The 18,954-nt window shown below is 42.0% G+C and overlaps 1 protein-coding gene across 1 annotated transcript in view; it reads left to right on the top strand.

Annotated features, from left to right (window-relative positions):
• The window catches only part of LOC126285154 (cuticle protein 18.6-like), a 72,084-nt gene that overhangs the window by 14,921 nt on the left and 38,209 nt on the right, over positions 1-18,954 (top strand). The window contains exon 4 of the mRNA XM_049984466.1: positions 17,553-17,653. Coding sequence (XP_049840423.1) covers positions 17,553-17,653 — 101 coding nt within the window. The remainder of the gene's footprint in view (positions 1-17,552; positions 17,654-18,954) is intronic.

The following is an 18,954-nucleotide window of genomic DNA, read 5'->3' as shown; positions in this document are numbered from 1 at the left end:
AAATGTCGGTCCTCCAAAAAGGTTGGAAACTTCTGAAAACATCGAGACGACACGCGCTGTGCTTCAAACCGGCCCAAGGACGTCGATCAGACGAGCTGTACAACTGGGGAATCAACTGGGAGACACTGTAACAAACTGTTGTTCAACTCCCCATACAACATTCAAACCCATCAGCCATTAAGCTCCAGGGCCATGGAACAGCTGTTGTGTTCCGCCAACATTATTGTCTACAGAATTGACGGACAGGAATTCGATATGAATATGGTTGGTTTAGCAACGAAACCCACTTTCATTTGGTTGGGTTCGTCAATGAGTAACATAGGCGCTTTTGGTGAACTGAGAACCCGCATTTCGCGTTCGAGAAGTCTGCTCACCCTCCACAGGTGACCGTGTCATCTGAAATGTCAACTTACGGAATAAACAGTACGATATTCCTTGATGGCACGATGCGTGAAGGTTTTGGAAGATGATTTCATCCCCATTATCCAAGACCGACTCCATTGAAGCAGGAGAATGATGTCCTGGAGGAGCACTCTGGGGCCGCATTCTAGCTCTGGCGTATGCAGAGGCCACTGGCATGGTCCTCGATTGGCCGCCGTATTCTCCTGATCGAAACACATGCGACTCGTTTTTATGGGGCTATGTTAAAGACAAAGTGTACCTCAATAATAACAAAGCCGTCGATGAGCTGAAGACAGCCATTCAGGAAGTCATTGACAGCATCGACGTACCGACACTTCAGCGGGTCATGCAGAATTTCGATATTCGTCTGATCCACATCATCGTCAATGATGGGAGGCATGTCGAACATGTCATAACCTAAAACCAAAGATCGGTAGTCACGTTTACATGTTGAATAACGTGTGTGTGCACGCCGTAATTTGTAACTAATTTACTTCCTTTTTCATATAAACACATCAAAAAGTTATGCATCAGTCGGTTCCGGAACATGCACAGAAAATTGGTGTAGAGATCAACATAAATAATATTTCAGCGCTTTTTATTGCTCATGAAAACCACACATTGCATGTTGTACCACCATACCGCAAGACCTTCAGACGAGGTGGTCCAGATTGCTTGTACACACCGGTACCTCTAATACACAGTAGCTCGTCCTCTTGCATTGATGCATGCCTGTGTTTGTCGTGGCATACTATCCACAAGTTCATCAAGGCACTGTTGGTCCAGATTGTCCCACTCCTCAACGGCGATTCGGCGTAGATCCCTTTGAGTAGTTGGTGGGTCACGTCGTTCAGCCATGTTCGATAGGGTTCTTGTCTGGAGAACATGCAGGCCAATCTAATCGAGCGATGTCGTTATACTGAAGGAACTCATTCACAAGAGGTGGACGATAGGGGCTGGAATTGTCGTCCATGAAGACGAATGCCTCGCTAATCAGCTGCCGATATGGTTGCACTATCGGTCGGAGGATGGCGTTCACGTATCGTACAGCTGTTCGGCGCCTTCCATGACCACCAGCGGCGTACGTCGGCAGCACATAATGCCACCCCAAAATAGCAGCGAGCCTCCACCTTGCTGGACATGTGTCTAAGGCGTTCAACTTGACCGGGTTGCCACCAAACATGTCCCCGACGATTGTCTGGTAGAAGCTGTATGCGACACTCATCGGTGAAGAGAACGTGATACCAATCTTGAGCAGTCCATTCGGTTTGTTGTTGGGCCCATCTGACCGCGCTGCAAAGGTGGACCTCACCACGGACGTCGGGAGTGAAGTTCCGCATCATGCAGCCTGTTTCGCACAGTTTGAATCATAACACGACATCCTGGCTGCACGAAAATCATTATTCAACATGGCGGAGTTACTGTCATGGTTCCTCCAAGCCGAAATCCATAGGTAGCGATTATTCATTGCAGTAGTAACCCTTGGGCGGCCTGAGCGAGGCATGTCATCGACAGTTCCTGTCTCTCTGTATATCCTCCATGTCTCTCTGTATCTCCTCCATATCCGAAACACAACGCTTTGGTTCACTCCGAGATGCCTGGACGCTTTTTGTGTTGAGAGCTCTTCCTGGCACAAAGTAACAATGCGGAAGCGGTCGAACCGCGGTATTGACGGGGTCTAGGCATGGTTGAACTACAGACGAGCCATGTACCTCCTTCCTGGTTTAATGACTGGAACTGATCGGCTAACCCCCTCTGTCTAATAGGCGCTGCTCTTGGATGGTTGTTTACGTCTTTGGGCCGGTTTAGTGACATCTCTGAACAGTCAAAGGGACAGTGTCTGTGATACAATATCCACAGTCAACGTCAATCTTCAGGAGTTCTGGAATCCAGGGTGGTGGAAAACTTTTTTTTGATATGTGTAGTTCTTCGTCAGTGGGCACAATGGTCTTTATCTGAAATGTTCATAGCCATGTTATGGCTATTCAGTTTACGTAGTTCTCCTGTCATTTCTATTTATTTATCTTGGAGGTGTTAAATTTCGTAAATATTTACCTTAATAAAGTGTTCAAACTGAACAAGGTCACGCCACTATCTGTATTTGTATTTGTTACAGGACATGCGGCAGGATCTGCTATAGGAACATCCGTCGGTGCTGGAAATGGCTTGGGCTACTACTAAAATTCTAAACTTCGCTGTAGGAGAATATTATCGGAGTAACCACCTTCAGTCCCAACCATTTCGCATACCAACTGCAACAACGTGTCTGCATATCATCATTGTACATACCTGTTATTAAATATAAGATTTTATTTGCAATATGTTTTTTACATTTTTGAGAAATAAAACAATTCTAAATCTCACATGTGTCATTTCGTTTGAAACTCACTTTTGTCAGACTTTAAAGGAAAGGAAGATTACTTTTAGAACAAGAAAAGCCTGTAACCAAGTCCAAGGTTTTCTAGTGGAGTTGCGGAATAGATGTGTTTTACCTATGAGTAACTTACAGACTGTAAATGAAGTGGTAGACTCGTTACTGCTGATCGAACGACTGTGGTATTACGACAGTGTTGCCAGCTAGCACTAACATATTTTTTTTGCTCTACTTGTTGTTGTTCGTGACAGTTGAAGATCTGACATGAGTGAGCACTTTATACTCGAACGTTTAACTTGATAGCACCTTCTGTTTGAGTGGCCGATTTCGTCAGCATCCTTGAGGTATTATCTTCACGTGATCTTTGTTCGAGGTTCACACCCGATGTTTGCTTTGCAGCTACAATCCTAGGTATCAATTTGTCGCTATCATCAATTTTACAGTCTTCATTGTCAGTGAGGTCAAGATTTCTATACCAAAACATGGACGCAGGGAGCAGTATGTGAAAAGTTTTACCTAATGAACTGGTTCATAGACTCGTATTGTGATGCCAATATATATGTGTAGTTTTTGTTTTTCTTTTGCTATCCAGCTACGCACAATAAAATTAAAATGGGGTGTGTAAAAATATATTTCAGATGGAAACCTTAGTAGCCTCTATATTCTTACTGATATAATATTCTACTGCTCTGCATCTCATTGTCGATCAGCAGTTCTTTCTGAAATTGCTAAGAGCGAATAGTTAAGCTAACGCCACACTGTATGAGATTCAAGAGGAAAGTCTATGGACAGAATATTATAAATCCTGTGAAAAAGAACACGGTACATATATATTTCTTTGTCAAGTCGGTTGCCACGCTTTCGAAGACGACGACGACGAAGAGAATAGCAGCACAAACAATAACATTCATTGTCATCAAAGCCACCTCTTTGCGTACTATAAAACTGCATATGAAGCATTGTGAGTGGCGTAGCGGATTGGAGGAAATGTATCTCTGACATTTTGGTGAATGGAACATAGTGTTTCGAAGAAAGTCAAGCGACACACGTGTCTGACTGTGCTGTGGATATGTCAGCATATGTCTAAATTTTGTAGAGTATGGTAACCAGGTAACGGGGCTCATTCGACAAACAGCACAATACATTTTCATGTGAAGGCAGAGAACTAATTTATACATTTTTCCGACTCCTTACCTGTCAATAGTGAAGAAGGGATACTTGTATCATTTTAACTCGCTCTCGTTTATTAGTGAAGTTCCTGTTCTGAACCAAATTTCTGCCTCTTTGTTTCATTTAATCGTGTATTCCGTGCTTTAACTTGAGATTATGCAAGGACACAGAACACTGAAAATCAGCACATGTTACTCCAAAATTCTCAATTAAATATTCGCCCTCAGTGTTCAGTTATCAATATATTCGACCGGAAATTTACCTTTTATACTGTCAAGGAACAAACATTCTAGAATGTGACATTCTTCCTTTTTATTTTTTAGCGGCGCTGTGAGCATTCAGTCAAGTTTGGCATCATTCTGTAATTAAAGACAACATAACCTATACACTATAGGAGCTTCTATAACATGGTACAACGTATTTTAAGTTCCAGTTCTGACAATAATCCAAAAATATTCAACATAATTCAAAAATATCGTTTTCCTTATTCCAGAAACTTGAAGAAATTTACGAAACATTTAATAAATTTCATAGAATTGTAAGAAATTCACGAAATTTTGTTTCGAAAACATTTCTGAAATATCCAGGAAACATACAGAATGTTTTGGAGTAGAATTAGATTTCGATATAGTTGTTTCTGAATTGAAAAATACTTTCCCGTTATTCAAATGTTATGGGAGTGTAACAGCCACCTGCTACATCGTCCGATTCTCAACCTTTGCCGCTGTCTGTCACTCCCTAATCCCCAATGGAAGTCGCAGGGCTGCGAATCCCCCCCCCCCCCCCCCCCAACACACACACACACACACACACACACACACACACACACACACACACACACACAGTAGTCACAGGTGAGTGGCAGTGTATGATTGCAGAGACAAACCTGCATAGATATATACTTTCATTAATATTTGGATTCATATACTGCTTTGGAATTTTCATGTTACAGATAGCACAACGAATTCTGCTGTACGCTTCCTAAATGTTTAGCTCGTCATTGATACTCCTCAGGTTAGTATAAGACAAAACAATTGATCGTGGTATAACGGGCTGCTACACTACGTAATCATAAGTATCCGGACACCTGGCTGAAAATGACTTACAACTTCTTAGCGCCCTCCATCAGTAATGCTGGAATTCATTATGGCGGTGGCCCACTCTTAGCCTTGATGACAGCTTCAGCTATTGCAGGCATACGTTCAATCAGGTGCTGGAAGGTTTCTTGGGGAATGGCAGCCCATTTTTCACGGAGCGCTGCACTGAGAAGTATTGATGTCGGTCGGTGAGGCCTGGCACGAAGTCGGCTTTCCAAAACATCCCAAAGGTGTTCTATAGAATTTAGGTCAGGACTCTGTGCAGGCTAGTCCATTACAGGGATGTAATTGTCGTAAAACCACTCCGCCACAGGCCGTGCATTATGAATAGATGCTCGATCGTGTTGAAAGAAGCAATCACCATCCCCGAATTCCTCTTCAACAAATGGAAGCAAGAAGGTGCTTAAAACACCAATGTAAGCCTCTGTTGTGATAGTGGCACGAAAAAAAAACGAGAGGTGCAAAACACGACCACACCATAACACCACTGCCTCCGAATTTTACTGTTGGCACTACACACTTTGGCAGATGACGCTCACATGAAATTCGCCATACCCACACCCTGCTATCGGATCGCCACATTGTTTACCTTGATTCGTCACTTCACACAACGTTTTTCCACTGTTCAATCGTCCATTGCTTACGCTCCTTACACCAAGCAAGGCGTCGTTTGGTATTTACTGGCGTGATGTGTGGCTTATGAGTAGCTGCTGGACCAAGAAATCCAAGTTTTCTCACCTCCCGCCTAACTGTCATTGTACTTGCAGTGGATCCTGATGCAGTTTGGAATCCTGTGTGATGGTCTGGATAGATGTCTGTTTATTACACATTATGACCCTCTTCAACTGCCGGCGGTCTCTGTCAGTCAACAGACTAGGTAGGCCTGTACGCTTTTGTACTTTACGTCCCCTTCACGTTTCCTCTTCACTATCACATCGGAAACAGTGGACCTAGGGCTGTTTAGGAGTGTGGAAATCTCGAGTACAGACGTATGACACAAGTGACACCCAGTCACCTGACTACGTCCGAAGTCCGTGAGTTCCGCCGAGCGCCCCATTCTGCTCTCTCGCGATGTCTAATGACTACTGAGGTCGCTGATATGGAGTAACTGGCAGTAGGTGGCAGCACAATGCACCTAATACGAAAAAGGTATATTTTTTGGGGTGTCCGGATACTTTTGATCACATAGTGTATTTCTTGATATCGTCGTTTTAACAGTACACAACATGAGTCAGATGTGATAAGCCCTGTTAGCAATGCTTAAAGGAGAGCCTACAGCATTTCGGTTCAAAATGGTTCAAAAATGGTTCAAATGGCTCTGAGCACTATGCGACTTAACATCTGTGGTCATCAGTCGCCTAGAACTTAGAACTAATTAAACCTAACTAACCTAAGTACATCACTCACATCCATGCCCGAGGCAGGATTCGAACCTGCGACCGTAGCAGTCACGCGGTTCCGGACTGAGCGCCTAGAACCGCGAGACCACCGCGGCCGGCTCGGCTTCACAGATAACTTTCAGACGATAGTGAATTCATCCCATACTTTGCTTGATTGAGATCACAATAGCTGAAATTAAGTTTTTCAATGCATTCGTCGTCATTTGGTGGAGACAACACAGGAACAGTTTATTTGAGGAACTCCTCACAAGCAAAAATCACACGGCGAGATTTCAGAGTGTCTGGAGACATAACAGAAATGTTGATTCCAATTTTCTCGTGCATCGTGAGATCAAAACCGTCTTGTGTATATTCAGGGCAGAGTTGTTGTTGTTGTTGTTGTGGTCTTCAGTCCTGAGATTGGTTTGATGCAGCTCTCCATCCTTCTCTATCCTGTGAAAGCTTCTTCATCTCCCAAAACTTACTGCAACCTACATCCTTCAGAATCTGCTTAGTGTATTCATCTCTTGGTCTCCCTCTACGATTTTTACCCTCCACGCTGCCCTCCAATGCTAAATTTGTGATCCCTGGATGCCTCAGAACGTGTCCTACTAACCATTCTCTTCTTCTTGTCAAGTTGTGCCACAATCTCCTCCTCTCCCAAATTCTATTCAATACCTCCTCATTAGTTATGTGATCTACCCATCTAATCTTCAGCATTCTTCTGTAGCACCACATTTCGAAAGCATCTATCCTCTTCTTGTCCAAACTGCTTATCGTCCCTGCTTCACTTCCATACATGGCTACACTCCATACAAATACTTTCAGAAACGACTTCCTGATAATTAAATCTATACTCGATGTTAACAAATTACTGTGCTTCAGAAACGTTTTCCTTGCCCTTGCCAGTCTACATTTTATATCCTCTCTACTTCGACCATCATCAGTTATTTTGCTCCCCAAATAGCAAAACTCATTTACTACTTTAAGTGTCTCATTTCCTAATCTAATTCCCTTAGCATTACCCGATTTAATTCGACTACATTCCATTATCCTTGTTTTGCTTTGTCGATGTCCATCTTAGATCCTCGTTTCAAGACACTATCCATTCCGTTCAACTGCTCTTCCAAGTTCTTTGCTGTACAGAATTACAATGTCATCGGCGAACCTCAAAGTTTTTATTTATCCTCCATGGATTTTAATACCTACTCTGAATTTTTCTTTTGTTTCCTTTACTGCTTGCTCAATATACAGAGTGAATAACATTGGGGAGAGGCTAAAACCCTGTCTCAGTCCCTTTCCAACCACTGCTTCCCTTTCATGCCCCTCGAGGCTTATAACTGCCATCTGGTTTCTGTACAAATAGTAAATAGCCTTTCGCTCCCTGTATTTTATCCCTGCTTCCTTCAGAATTTGAAAGAGAGTATTCCACTCAACACTGCCAAAAGCTTTCTCTAAATCTACAAATGCTAGAAACGTAGGTTTGCCTTTCCTTAATCTAGCTTCTAAGATACGTCGTAGGGTCAGTATTGCCTCACGAGTTCCAATATTTCTACTGAATCCAAACTGATCTTCCCCGAGGTCGGCTGCTACCAGTTTTTCCATTCGTCTGTAAAGAATTCGTGTTAGTATTTTGCAGCTGTGACTTATTAAACTGATAGTTCGGTAATTTTCACATCTGTCAACACCTGCTTTCTTTGGGATTGGAATTATTATATTCTTCTTGAAGTCTGAGGCTATTTTGCCTGTTTCATACACCTTGCTCACCAGATGGTAGAGTTTTGTCAGGACTGGATCTCCCAAGCCCATCAGTAGTACTAACGGAATGTTGCCGACTCCCGGGGCCTTGTTTCGACTCATTTCTTTCAGTGCTAAGTCAAACTCTTCAGGCACTGTCATATCTCCCATTTCGTCTTCATCTACATTCTCTTCCATTTCCATAATATTGTCTTCAAGTACATCGCTCTTGTATATATCGCCCTGTATATACTCCTTCCAACTTTCTGCTTTCCCCTCTTTGCTTAGAACTGGGTTTCCATCTGAGCTCTTGATATTCGTACAAGTGGTTCTTTTTTCTCCAAAGGTCTCTTTAATTTACCTGTAGGCAGTATCTATCTTACCCCTAGTGAGATAAGCCTCTACATCCTTACATTTGTCCTCTAGCCATACCTGCTTAGCGATTTTGCACTTCCTGTCGATCTCATTTTTGAGATGTTTTATTCGTTTTTGCCTGATTCATTTACTGCATTTTTATATTTTCTCCTTTCATTAATTAAATTCAATATTTCTTCTGTTACCCAAGGATTTCTACTAGCCCTCGTCTTTTTACCAACTTTATCCTCTACTGCTTTCACTACTTCATCCCTCAAATCACCCCATACTTGGTCTACTGTTAAGTGTCCCTCGCGACATTCGTCCATTTGCAACCGTTTCCCCCATGGAAAACATTATTCTCTTGAGTTACACTGTTTGTTGCCAAAGATCTAGCTTTGCACATTGTTTGTCATTGAAGTCCTGTCCGAGAATCACCAAATACCCGCCACCCACACATGGTCACACCTCTACCTGCTCACTAAACTTACTTCATGCGTTAACAAATTGAAGTACCGTCGTATCCAATGACTCCACTTTACTATCCCCCACCCAACATAACCTACAACGTGGTGGCGCAAGCCGTTTGCTGCTAACCAAGTCTTGACTAATAACAGACACGTGTGTCCCCGTGTCAACCAGAAACCTCAGTTATTTCTTTCCGTTCACCAAGCCTAATAATCACCATTCCGTCTGCGCACCTAGCACATTACCTAATTTCACTGGGACCGCCCTCCGACGGTTGAAGCAGTCCCATTCTCATTAAACGGCTGCTGACCCATTTTCCCACACGAGTAACACCGCAACTACGTTGACACTGCTTCCTAATATGCCCTACCTGGCCACAACCAAAACATTTAATTTCCGCTGGCAAAACTTTATACTCCATCCTTTGCTTCGTCACATACTCCACCTTCTCTAAGTATGTGGCAATCCTTAGAGCCGCCGCAAGATCACTGGGATTCTCCATTCTCACCCGACGTGACATCTCCAGCGGCACTCCCTGCAAAAACACATCTAACGCCCTGTTCTCGGCCTCTTGTAACAGCACTCTATTCGTCTCCCCATTCGGTGACAGTTCGAACGTTTGTGCATTCAGTTTTCCAATCCTGAGAAAACCTCCATAGTCTCATTTCTTCAAAAATGGTTCAAATGGCTCTGAGCACTATGGGACTCAACTGCTTAGGTCATCAGTCCCCTAGAACTTAGAACTAATTAAACCTAACTAACCTAAGGACATCACACACATCCATGCCCGAGGCAGGATTCGAACCTGCGACCGTAGCAGTCGCACGGTTCCGGACTGCGCGCCTAGAACCGCGAGACCACCGCGGCCGGCAGTCTCATTTCTTCTCGTAACTAACGCACTTAATTTTTCCCGATAAAACCTGGTACTATTCTGTTTTTGGTACCTCTGCCGTAATCCAGTCTCAAGCTTTGCAAACGCCCTCACATTGTTAAACGTTTCATGGTACAGTACGTACGACTTGGCATCCCCTATCAAGGGTAATTCACCACTCTCAACATTACAACATCCGACCACCCATTGTCCTCAGCCATTGTGATAATGTCATTAAGGAATACCAACACATCCTCCGTTGTTTTACCCAAAATGGGGTTACTCAATGCCACGATTGCCGGGTCAAACGGTCTATGACACTTCCCGAGCTGCAATCTACTTTCACCTGAAATCCCTTCCCCTACTTGCAATGCCTCAAATCTCCTCGCTTATACTTCATTTTTTTCTTTATCCCTTATCCTTGCCTCCGACAATACCCGAATTTGCTCAGTTAGAGCGGCTACAGCTTCCGCTGTAGTCATTGCCGCAGCCTCTGCTGCTTTCTGTGTTTCCACCATTCTTGCTTTTGGCTCTACTGTTAGTATTAATTTCACTCCGCTACTCCTAAAACTTCGTTCTTGCGGTGAATCATCGCCCATCTATGTTCGGAACAATTGTGCGCCGAATGTCCAAATCTGCTACAAATAAAACAACTCTTTGGCACCCACTTCGTACAGGGTAATGCATGACCTGCCAGGTTACAAAAATTACATTTCTCAGGCGCTATGTTGTCATGTCCTCCATTTCCATTGAATTCAGATAAATCTACAGGCTCTTCTAGCCTTACAAAAGACACCTTCAGAAAGTCCATCCTAATTGACACTTAACCCCTTAAAACACAAAAGAATGACACATAAACTATAAATCAAATGTTAGACTCCAATCCCCATCGTGCTCGTGCGCAGGCGACAATCCTACTTTCCTCCCTATACTGGTATGAACAAACACTTCCTGAATGACAAGATGTAACAAGAAGTGTACAGCCACCCATCACGAGCGCAACCAAACTCCTCAACTACCCCTCTACACAAGGACACCTGCTACTTGATCGACATAAGATGTGGCAGTGGAAATCCGGTACTAGCGTTGTAACCAGCACCACTTTAAGGTGGTTGTACTGGTCACCTGCGGCCCTCGGCTGCTGCTGCTCCCACAACACGACTGGACTCGAACCCACGCCCTCTTGGACGCTGTGCCGCAACTTGCAACAATCGCGGTGCTTGCCAGATGGCAACACTCGCCACTGTCCCTAACGCTGTTTCAGCGCTGCTGAGCCTCCCACAGCATGCGTCTCGCCCGGACCCCAGTACACTACGTGGGAAGCGATCATGGACTGTCCTGTACCCTATGCAGACTGCTGTCACTAACCTCCTTCAGGCAGACTATGCAGTCTCCAAGTACCCGGCTGCCGTTCCGTCCCATCCCGGTGTTGTTTCCCCGGAGGCGGAATACAGCCCGAAGAAGTACATAGAAACAAAGTACAGGTTTACACAGAATATTTACAACATCGCTGTCAGACCAGCACAGGTCCGACCCCGACTCTCAACTGACCTGGCACACCCTCCCCCCCCCCCCCCAAGCTAAAAATGCCTGACTATTTATGTTGCTTTTCCCCTTGCTTCTGACGTTGTGTCACAGAGAGACAGAAACTAAAGCAGCGGTAAATTCCCATACATCAGCCACTTACACATCACCACTCCCTGCTCTGGCCTACTGCCTCGCCGCATACATCGCAATAACTAAAAGCAATGCTGCAGTTCCCTGCCTCACTATTGCTCCACTCCAAACAAATCGTGTGTGCAATAGGCCGCTGCAGCTCCCCGCCATGTTTACTCTGCCTGGCCTACTGGCTGCCGACCATTACCTCACACTGCCAGCGGCCCCATACTTCATCTCCCAAACGTGCCTTTATTGAATTTTAACAAAATTCCCCTTTCCTACAACTAAGACTAATACCTGTACAGCACCATGTCGAGTTACGTATTCTCATTATGAATTCTGCATGGACCTCTGAGGGACATATGAAGTTACAGTTAACGACATTTTACAATACTTTCTCAGCTTTGATGTTTATGCTGTGTAAAACTCGGCCCTCTTGTTTAACACACATTTTTGCTATCAAGGTCAGCATTAATTTCATGTAAACTAGGTCATTTTGAGCTGCTAAGATGATTTTGTAATGTTTTCTTAGCTATTAAGATCAGCATTTATGTATGTAAAAAGGCCACTTAGGGCCTCTGATTGATATTTCCTATTCATTTGTTTTAGATATTAAAGTTTGCATGTATATCATGTACTAGGCCACTTGGAGCCCCAAACATTTTATAGCTACTAAAATCAGCATTTATGTATGCAGAAAGGCCACTTGGAGCCTACAATTGTTTTAGTTATTAAGATTTGCATGTATTCCAAGTACAAGGACACCTGTTAGGTTTTCTTAAGTAATTATGTCTCAATATTGCATATACAAGGCGACTGAGAGACACAGTATAGTAATATAAACCAGTGATGTTCTCTATCATGTTAGGTTATTCTATGTCTAATTGGCAATTTGATGCTGCACTTACTGATGCTGTCTTATTCAGAGTCCACTTTTGTCTATTCACTCTGATGTAAAGAATTGTTGCTTCATCTCGTCTGTAATTTCATTAGGATACTGACCTTTTCCGATCAGATAGATTATTCGATGTTGACATAGATAGAAATGCTCATCCTCCCCTACCTTATTTTTGCTACCTTTTCATACCTTCCATAATCCAGTCTCCTACCTCTGTTCGTGGTATTATTGGAGCAATTTATTACTGGTATTCATACTTCAATGTAAGTGACTATATATGTCGTTTGGATTTCAGAAGAATCTCTACTTTGAAGAACAGTGTTGATGCTGGTCTTCACATTACTGACATTATGATAATTCTCAACTATCATTGTTGGTAATTTGTTCCTGAGTACCTCTTGTATATCTCTGCACATGACTGTGGAAAATAACATGGAGTTCAGATCCCTTGGTACACTGAATGCAGCCCACGTTAGTCACCACTCATTTAAAAAAGAAATAGACTTTATGATGCAGTCACTTCAACATGTTCATAGGCTTCAGCCATGACTCTTCCTTTCCCTCTCCCAATCCTACACCATCCTCATGACAGTTAGTATTGTATACTGATTCTGTTCTACATGATTTATTTGTCAGCAGCTTTGTTTATGAGATAATTTACTCATAATATAGCCAGATTATAATTCATTCAAGTGCATCTGAACACTATCATTTCTTTCAAGTTTAATGATGATATACAGTTCGATTTTTTCGTACAGTCATGACACGTTACTTTATAACGATCCTTATTACTACACTGTGATGGTTTTATGCTCCTCAACATTTCTACTCATCAGTAATGCGATTGAATTTACTACACACTACAAAGTACTTCCAAATATTGTGTGAAATTTGTTAAACCCCGCTGGAGGGTTGTGAAAGAAGTCTACTGGGACACACTTGTATGTGGCACCAGAATGTGATAAGAATATTAATGTTAACTAAACTGAAACTATGATATTATAAACGATGTATGTCTGTGATAGGCTTCAAAAAGCGGATCGCTGACTGTGCACGACTGCAGAGTCAAAGATACTGTTTCTGTTCTGAGATTGCAGTGTTGGAGGAAGAGAAGATTGGGCGCACAGTTGTAGGTAACTGTCTGTGAACGAAAGACGATGGAGTAGACAGTTTTCGTGGTGTGCTGTGTGAAGCTCCCAAGTGTTAGGTTAATGTAGGTATGTCAATATTGTTATACATGGAAGCACAAGTCTTCATGCAAGGAAGGTGAGGATGTTAAATAATTCTGAGTTTTGTTTTGCCAGTGTGTTAGTATAGATGTGTTGGCTGATAATTTGTAATTGTTGGGTAACCTCAGAATGTACGTCAACTGATTTGATAAATAGGCTTGTTAGATATATCACTTTAGCAATGTGTCGATGATTTCTTATCAGAGTTATATGTAATTTGATTAATTGCATTTATGCTGATAGTGAGGGTAGATAATACTTGTATAAATCTCATTGTTTTTGGACCAATTAGTAAATATGATATTATCCTAATCAATGTAATTTCAATTGTAGATGTTTTCGAATAGTAAACTTAACTTGCAATATAATTTTATTAAAAAAATTCAGTGTTAGTAATTGATCATAATCAGTACCGCCTCCCAGTCGGGGTCATATGTTTTTCAAAGAAGTTGGAATTTTCATAAATGTTTTCATTTATCTGCCAAAACAATTTCATATGTATTTCACAATGTTACAGCCAGAATTGAACACCGCTGAGCCTGTAGCAAGCGAATTTATTTTTTTCATGAGAAGGTAAGACAGTTTAATTTATTGTTATGTGCATAGGGAGCATAGTTATCAGTTCTGAATAGTGCCAGAGGATTCAGAGCCTAAGGGGTTGAATGTATTTCGCAGTGACTGTATTTCTTTACTGGTATTGGGAGTTGCATTGCCCAATCAGTTCGTATAAAGTTTTGCTAGCATAACACAGAGTAAGGGCACTACTTGCACTTACAATACGATAATTCGAGTTCAGTACCCGTTCCACAGTTCAGATATTCAACAAGTTTTCGTAATTAAAAGAACGTTACAACGTGAGAAAATGGCATGTAAGGCTGTATTATTTAATGTTATTCCACATATCTGAAATGTGTGCATTACACATGTGCATGACAAATTATTTACAGATTCTGATTTGAACATAAGGGACACTCTCCAGGCATTTAATTTCGTTCATAATACTGAAAGTAATCACTATGAGTTCTGTAGTTTGGTCATCTGTAATCAGCAGCAGTGCTGTAGTTTTCTTTTTTCACTTCATTGGATGTTGCAAAATTAAATAACAGGAGGTGGGAGGGAGAGAGATATTTAAATATTATCCTGCAGTTGAACATGAAAACTTTACCGATTTTGTTCATAAAACTAAAAGAAAATGGACTGCGCCTATTTTCGTGGAAAGAGGACATTTATTGTATTTTTTTTCATCTTTATAGATGCTCAGTTTAGGAGGAGCGTTAGGAATGCAGAACGGCTTCTAGTTGTGGGCGGGGTGTGTGTCCAGTGTGTATGTGATCACCCAAGACAGATTTACTCCAGCCAGGGCGCAGCTAAATTTTAGACAAAAAAGCAAATTGTCCTCGGGGTGCCAATAATTTATCTCGTTTTGTTTTAGCCGCCTTAACCACCTACCCATGTGCTCCATTGTTCAAAGACTCTGAGAGTCTGCCACCATATCGACGGGAGGCTGCGGTCAACATAGGTGCCATGTGGAAGTAGTAGCAGCTGACCATTTGAAAACGCCTGTACTCCCACCTACGGTTAGGAGAGGGAGGGATGATGGCAGGGAGGAGTTGCTCTAATTTCGGTAGTTCCTGACCATGCATCGAGGAGAGCGCACGTTCAACTGCCCCCCCCCCCCCTCCTCTCTCTCTCCTGTTGCAATATTTTGGGATGAGATTTTCCCTAGGCACCAGTACATGTGTTTCATTACGACTTGTTGATTACGAGCGCTGTTTTTTTTTCACAATGAGCTATTAGAACAGTGAAGATTTTTCCATCTGTTGTATTAGTGTGTATTGGCTTTACTGAATTTCGATTACCTGAGCTGCAGGGTGACTGTCAAGCAATGCAGCAGGAGGCGTCTGTAGCGAACTCTGACGTCTAAAAGAGGCAGATACAGTCATCAGGTGAAGAAATGCACTGGAAGAAAACATAAGAATCATTCTGATGTTTTTAAATGAACACACCACCATTTGACTGAATTGTTTATTTAATAACGCTCTAGGTTTCAGCCTTTTATGTCATTTTCAACTCATTGAGTTTATGTCATTAATGTGCATTGTAAGACATTAAGTTTTTTAATTTATGGCCTACTTTGAGCTTGATGTCCTGCAATATATGTTAATAACATAAATTCAATCGCTTGAAAATGACATAAAACACCAAAACCTGGGTCATAAATAAACAACACTACAGTCAAATGGCGCTGTGTTCAACAAAAATTATTATATGACTGTTGCTCAGTAACATCAAAAATCATTCTCAGGTTAATTGATACTGTAAATACAAAGGTTAACGACACGGAATGAGTGTTGAATGCACGAAAGGGAACCATTTTCAATTGATTAATAGTTTAACTAAATTAATTGTTTTCTGAATGATTATAATAAATACACACCGTACATGAAATTAAATGGCGAATGCTGCTGAACAATTTGTTTTAAATCCATGAATTTATATGTACTATATTAATGAAAATCTTGATGTGATTTAGTATTGCCCACCATGGACCGCTAAGTTTCAACTGCAGTATATCATTGGGTGATTATGCTGCTGTTATTTGCTCATGGGCTCGCTCACTGCTGGGACTGTGGCAAACTGTGAGATATTGAAGCCTAATTTGCCTTCTTTTCAATTTTGGGATTTAACATGTAACATAATGTGCAACAGTTTAGATCTTGGTGATGTAATTTGTAACCTACTTAACAAGTTATTGCAAATTATATATTTAAGTTTTCTTGAGCTATCGAGTCAGCATATTCATTAAATTTTATTGCGTTTGTGAGATCATTCGGTTATTGAGGTTTCAAGATAATAAGCTTAAATTTGTCACTATCAAGCATAGTGGGCTGGTACAAGGTTTCACTAATGACAGTTTCATACTAATAGTGTAGTTCAAATATGGCTCACCCCGTGTGCAGTTAACGCGATTTTTGCTTGTACCTCAACTAATAGATTTTTGTACCATAGGTCTGTCTCCCATTTTAGTTTGGTGCACTTGCTTGTCTGGGGCTAACTTGCTTGTGTTAATGTTGCACTCTTGGGTCGCTGAGAGGGTCGTAATACATTGTGCACACACCTGTAATCCACTAGTGACACCTTAACATATCGCGAGTCTGATCATGATAGGCATTCAGTTCTGTATATCGTGCCTGTTGCAACTAATCCACATAAATAACGGAAAAAATTAAGGTTTTCTTCATTATCATTTTAAATTGATCTGGGGCTTTTAATTTTTCATGAATTTCTTAAATTATGCAAGTTTTTGTTTATCTATTTGTCCCTCAAGGGCTGGTTCCCCATGGTAAATGAATTTAATTTTTATTTGAAAGAAAGAAATTTGAATGTACAGTTTTATTCTAAGAATTAATCGACATTTGAATCTTGATCGAGATGTTATTAATTTTTCACGTTACATTGTTTGCAGATTGGTAAAATAAATTCGGAATCAGTGAAGCCTTAAAAGAACTGTTTTAAAGTAATTAGCTGTTTATGTAAACTGGTTGTTTTCGAATGGTTATAAAAATATACATTGTAGGTTAAATTAAACGGTGAACGCCGTTGAACAAGCTTCTAGTCCTTTCATTTAATTGCATTTCTTAGAAATTCCGTGGGGGCATCATTTGTCCATTCCAAGTGGTTATCTCGGAGTGTGGCTGTTCTGGTACGAAGCAAACAGCGGGGGGCAGTTGGGAAGGGTTTCTCTTCTACCCTTGTTGACACAATTCACCAATTTTTGTATATATGTATTACTGTGAATCATATATTAGCGATAATTCATTGTGTATTTCACGGAGCCATTGCGAGCATGGACGTCATAGTATGTCTGGGAACTACCTTTGTGAACTGAGAGCAGTTTTCATGTGTACTGAGAGTTCGTCAGCAGGTGGCTGTGAGTACCATAGCAGAGTTAGCTGCCCGTTTGGGCGCCGCCTTGGAGAGACCATTGAGCCTCTTCCCCGGCGTCCTTCGCAACGTATGTGTAACGCTCAGTGCTTGTTAAGCGACTCTTGCATTGTTACTTTTTAATATCGAATTTCTGGAGGTCAGCCAACTTACCCGAAAGCAGATGTATAGGATTCAGCCTCAAGTCACTCACTGGGTTACTCATCTTGTGGATTTAAAGCAACTATATGTGGGTGCCGAACAAGCTAGTTCTATTGATCAGTTGCTCAATCAGCGTAGAGAATTACAGGTGCGCGTCAATGTTCTTGGTTTAGATGATGTTATGGGAGGTAGCGACGAAAGTACTTCGGCCGTTGCTCAACCTAGTCCAACCTAGTGATCATGAAGTGGAGGTTACATAAAGTAGACTGGGTGCTGAATCTTTCGCTAGTCTGTCTAGTTTGTTTCGGGGCATTACTGGCTTTTTGGTTGAACAGGTTGTTCATGTTGATGCTATATTATGGTTGACCGCTTGTTTTAAATTTCATGCTGAAGCCTTGGGAATATCACATTGTCTCGTTCCCCAGCTCTTCTACTCGTTAATCCGTTGGTATTATGCAGGATATTTTCGGAGGTTTCATAGGTGCAAGGAATGTTGCGTGATTTGAGAAAGTGCATTATTAAGTTAAAATTATCTCCCAATATTAGAAGTGATCATGGATGTAAACATTTTTGGAAAGTGCAATGTCCGAGTGAAACACAGGAAAGATATATTGAGCAGATTCGCATGGTGAATTCAGTTCTAGAATTACACGTTACTGGATGGGAAATCGTTAACAACATGTTGGAAGGCATGGAACGTTTGTGTGTAGCCCTCTCGCAAAACTCCATTCGTGGAGGCTGTTGCTTTAGTCTTTGACATCGAAAGCCTTAGTTTCGAGTATGAGAAGCCACAGATGGGCAGTCGATCTCCCCCACATCCACAGGTCAAGCAGGGGAATCTTATGAGCATCCTTTCGTGCGAATCCAAGTCGAATCTGTGTTTTTGATGTGGGGATAGGGGGAATTTTGTGCATCACTCTCCGGTAAGACGTGGCACGCGTGGGGACAGCTGACGTCATCAGAGACGAGGAAGGAAGCGGGCTCCTGTTCCACTCAGGGAGTATTAGACAGTTACTAACCAGGCGATGTCGTATGTTAGTGCTCAGTTTCATCGACAGCCAGTCTGCTCGTTGTTCGATTCTGGTAGCACTATTCCCAGTCAGACTCTAAGTGGTACCTTGAGTGTAGAACCATTCGTAAGATGCCATATTTACGAACTTCCTCTCAGAGATATGGGGTTGTTAACAGACAGGTTTTGCGTCTGGTGGGGGTATTGCGGGGTCAGCTTAG

Source organism: Schistocerca gregaria, chromosome 8, assembly GCF_023897955.1.
Source record: "Schistocerca gregaria isolate iqSchGreg1 chromosome 8, iqSchGreg1.2, whole genome shotgun sequence".
Classification (NCBI taxonomy): domain Eukaryota; kingdom Metazoa; phylum Arthropoda; class Insecta; order Orthoptera; family Acrididae; genus Schistocerca; species Schistocerca gregaria.
This window is presented reverse-complemented; position numbering and strand designations above follow the sequence as displayed.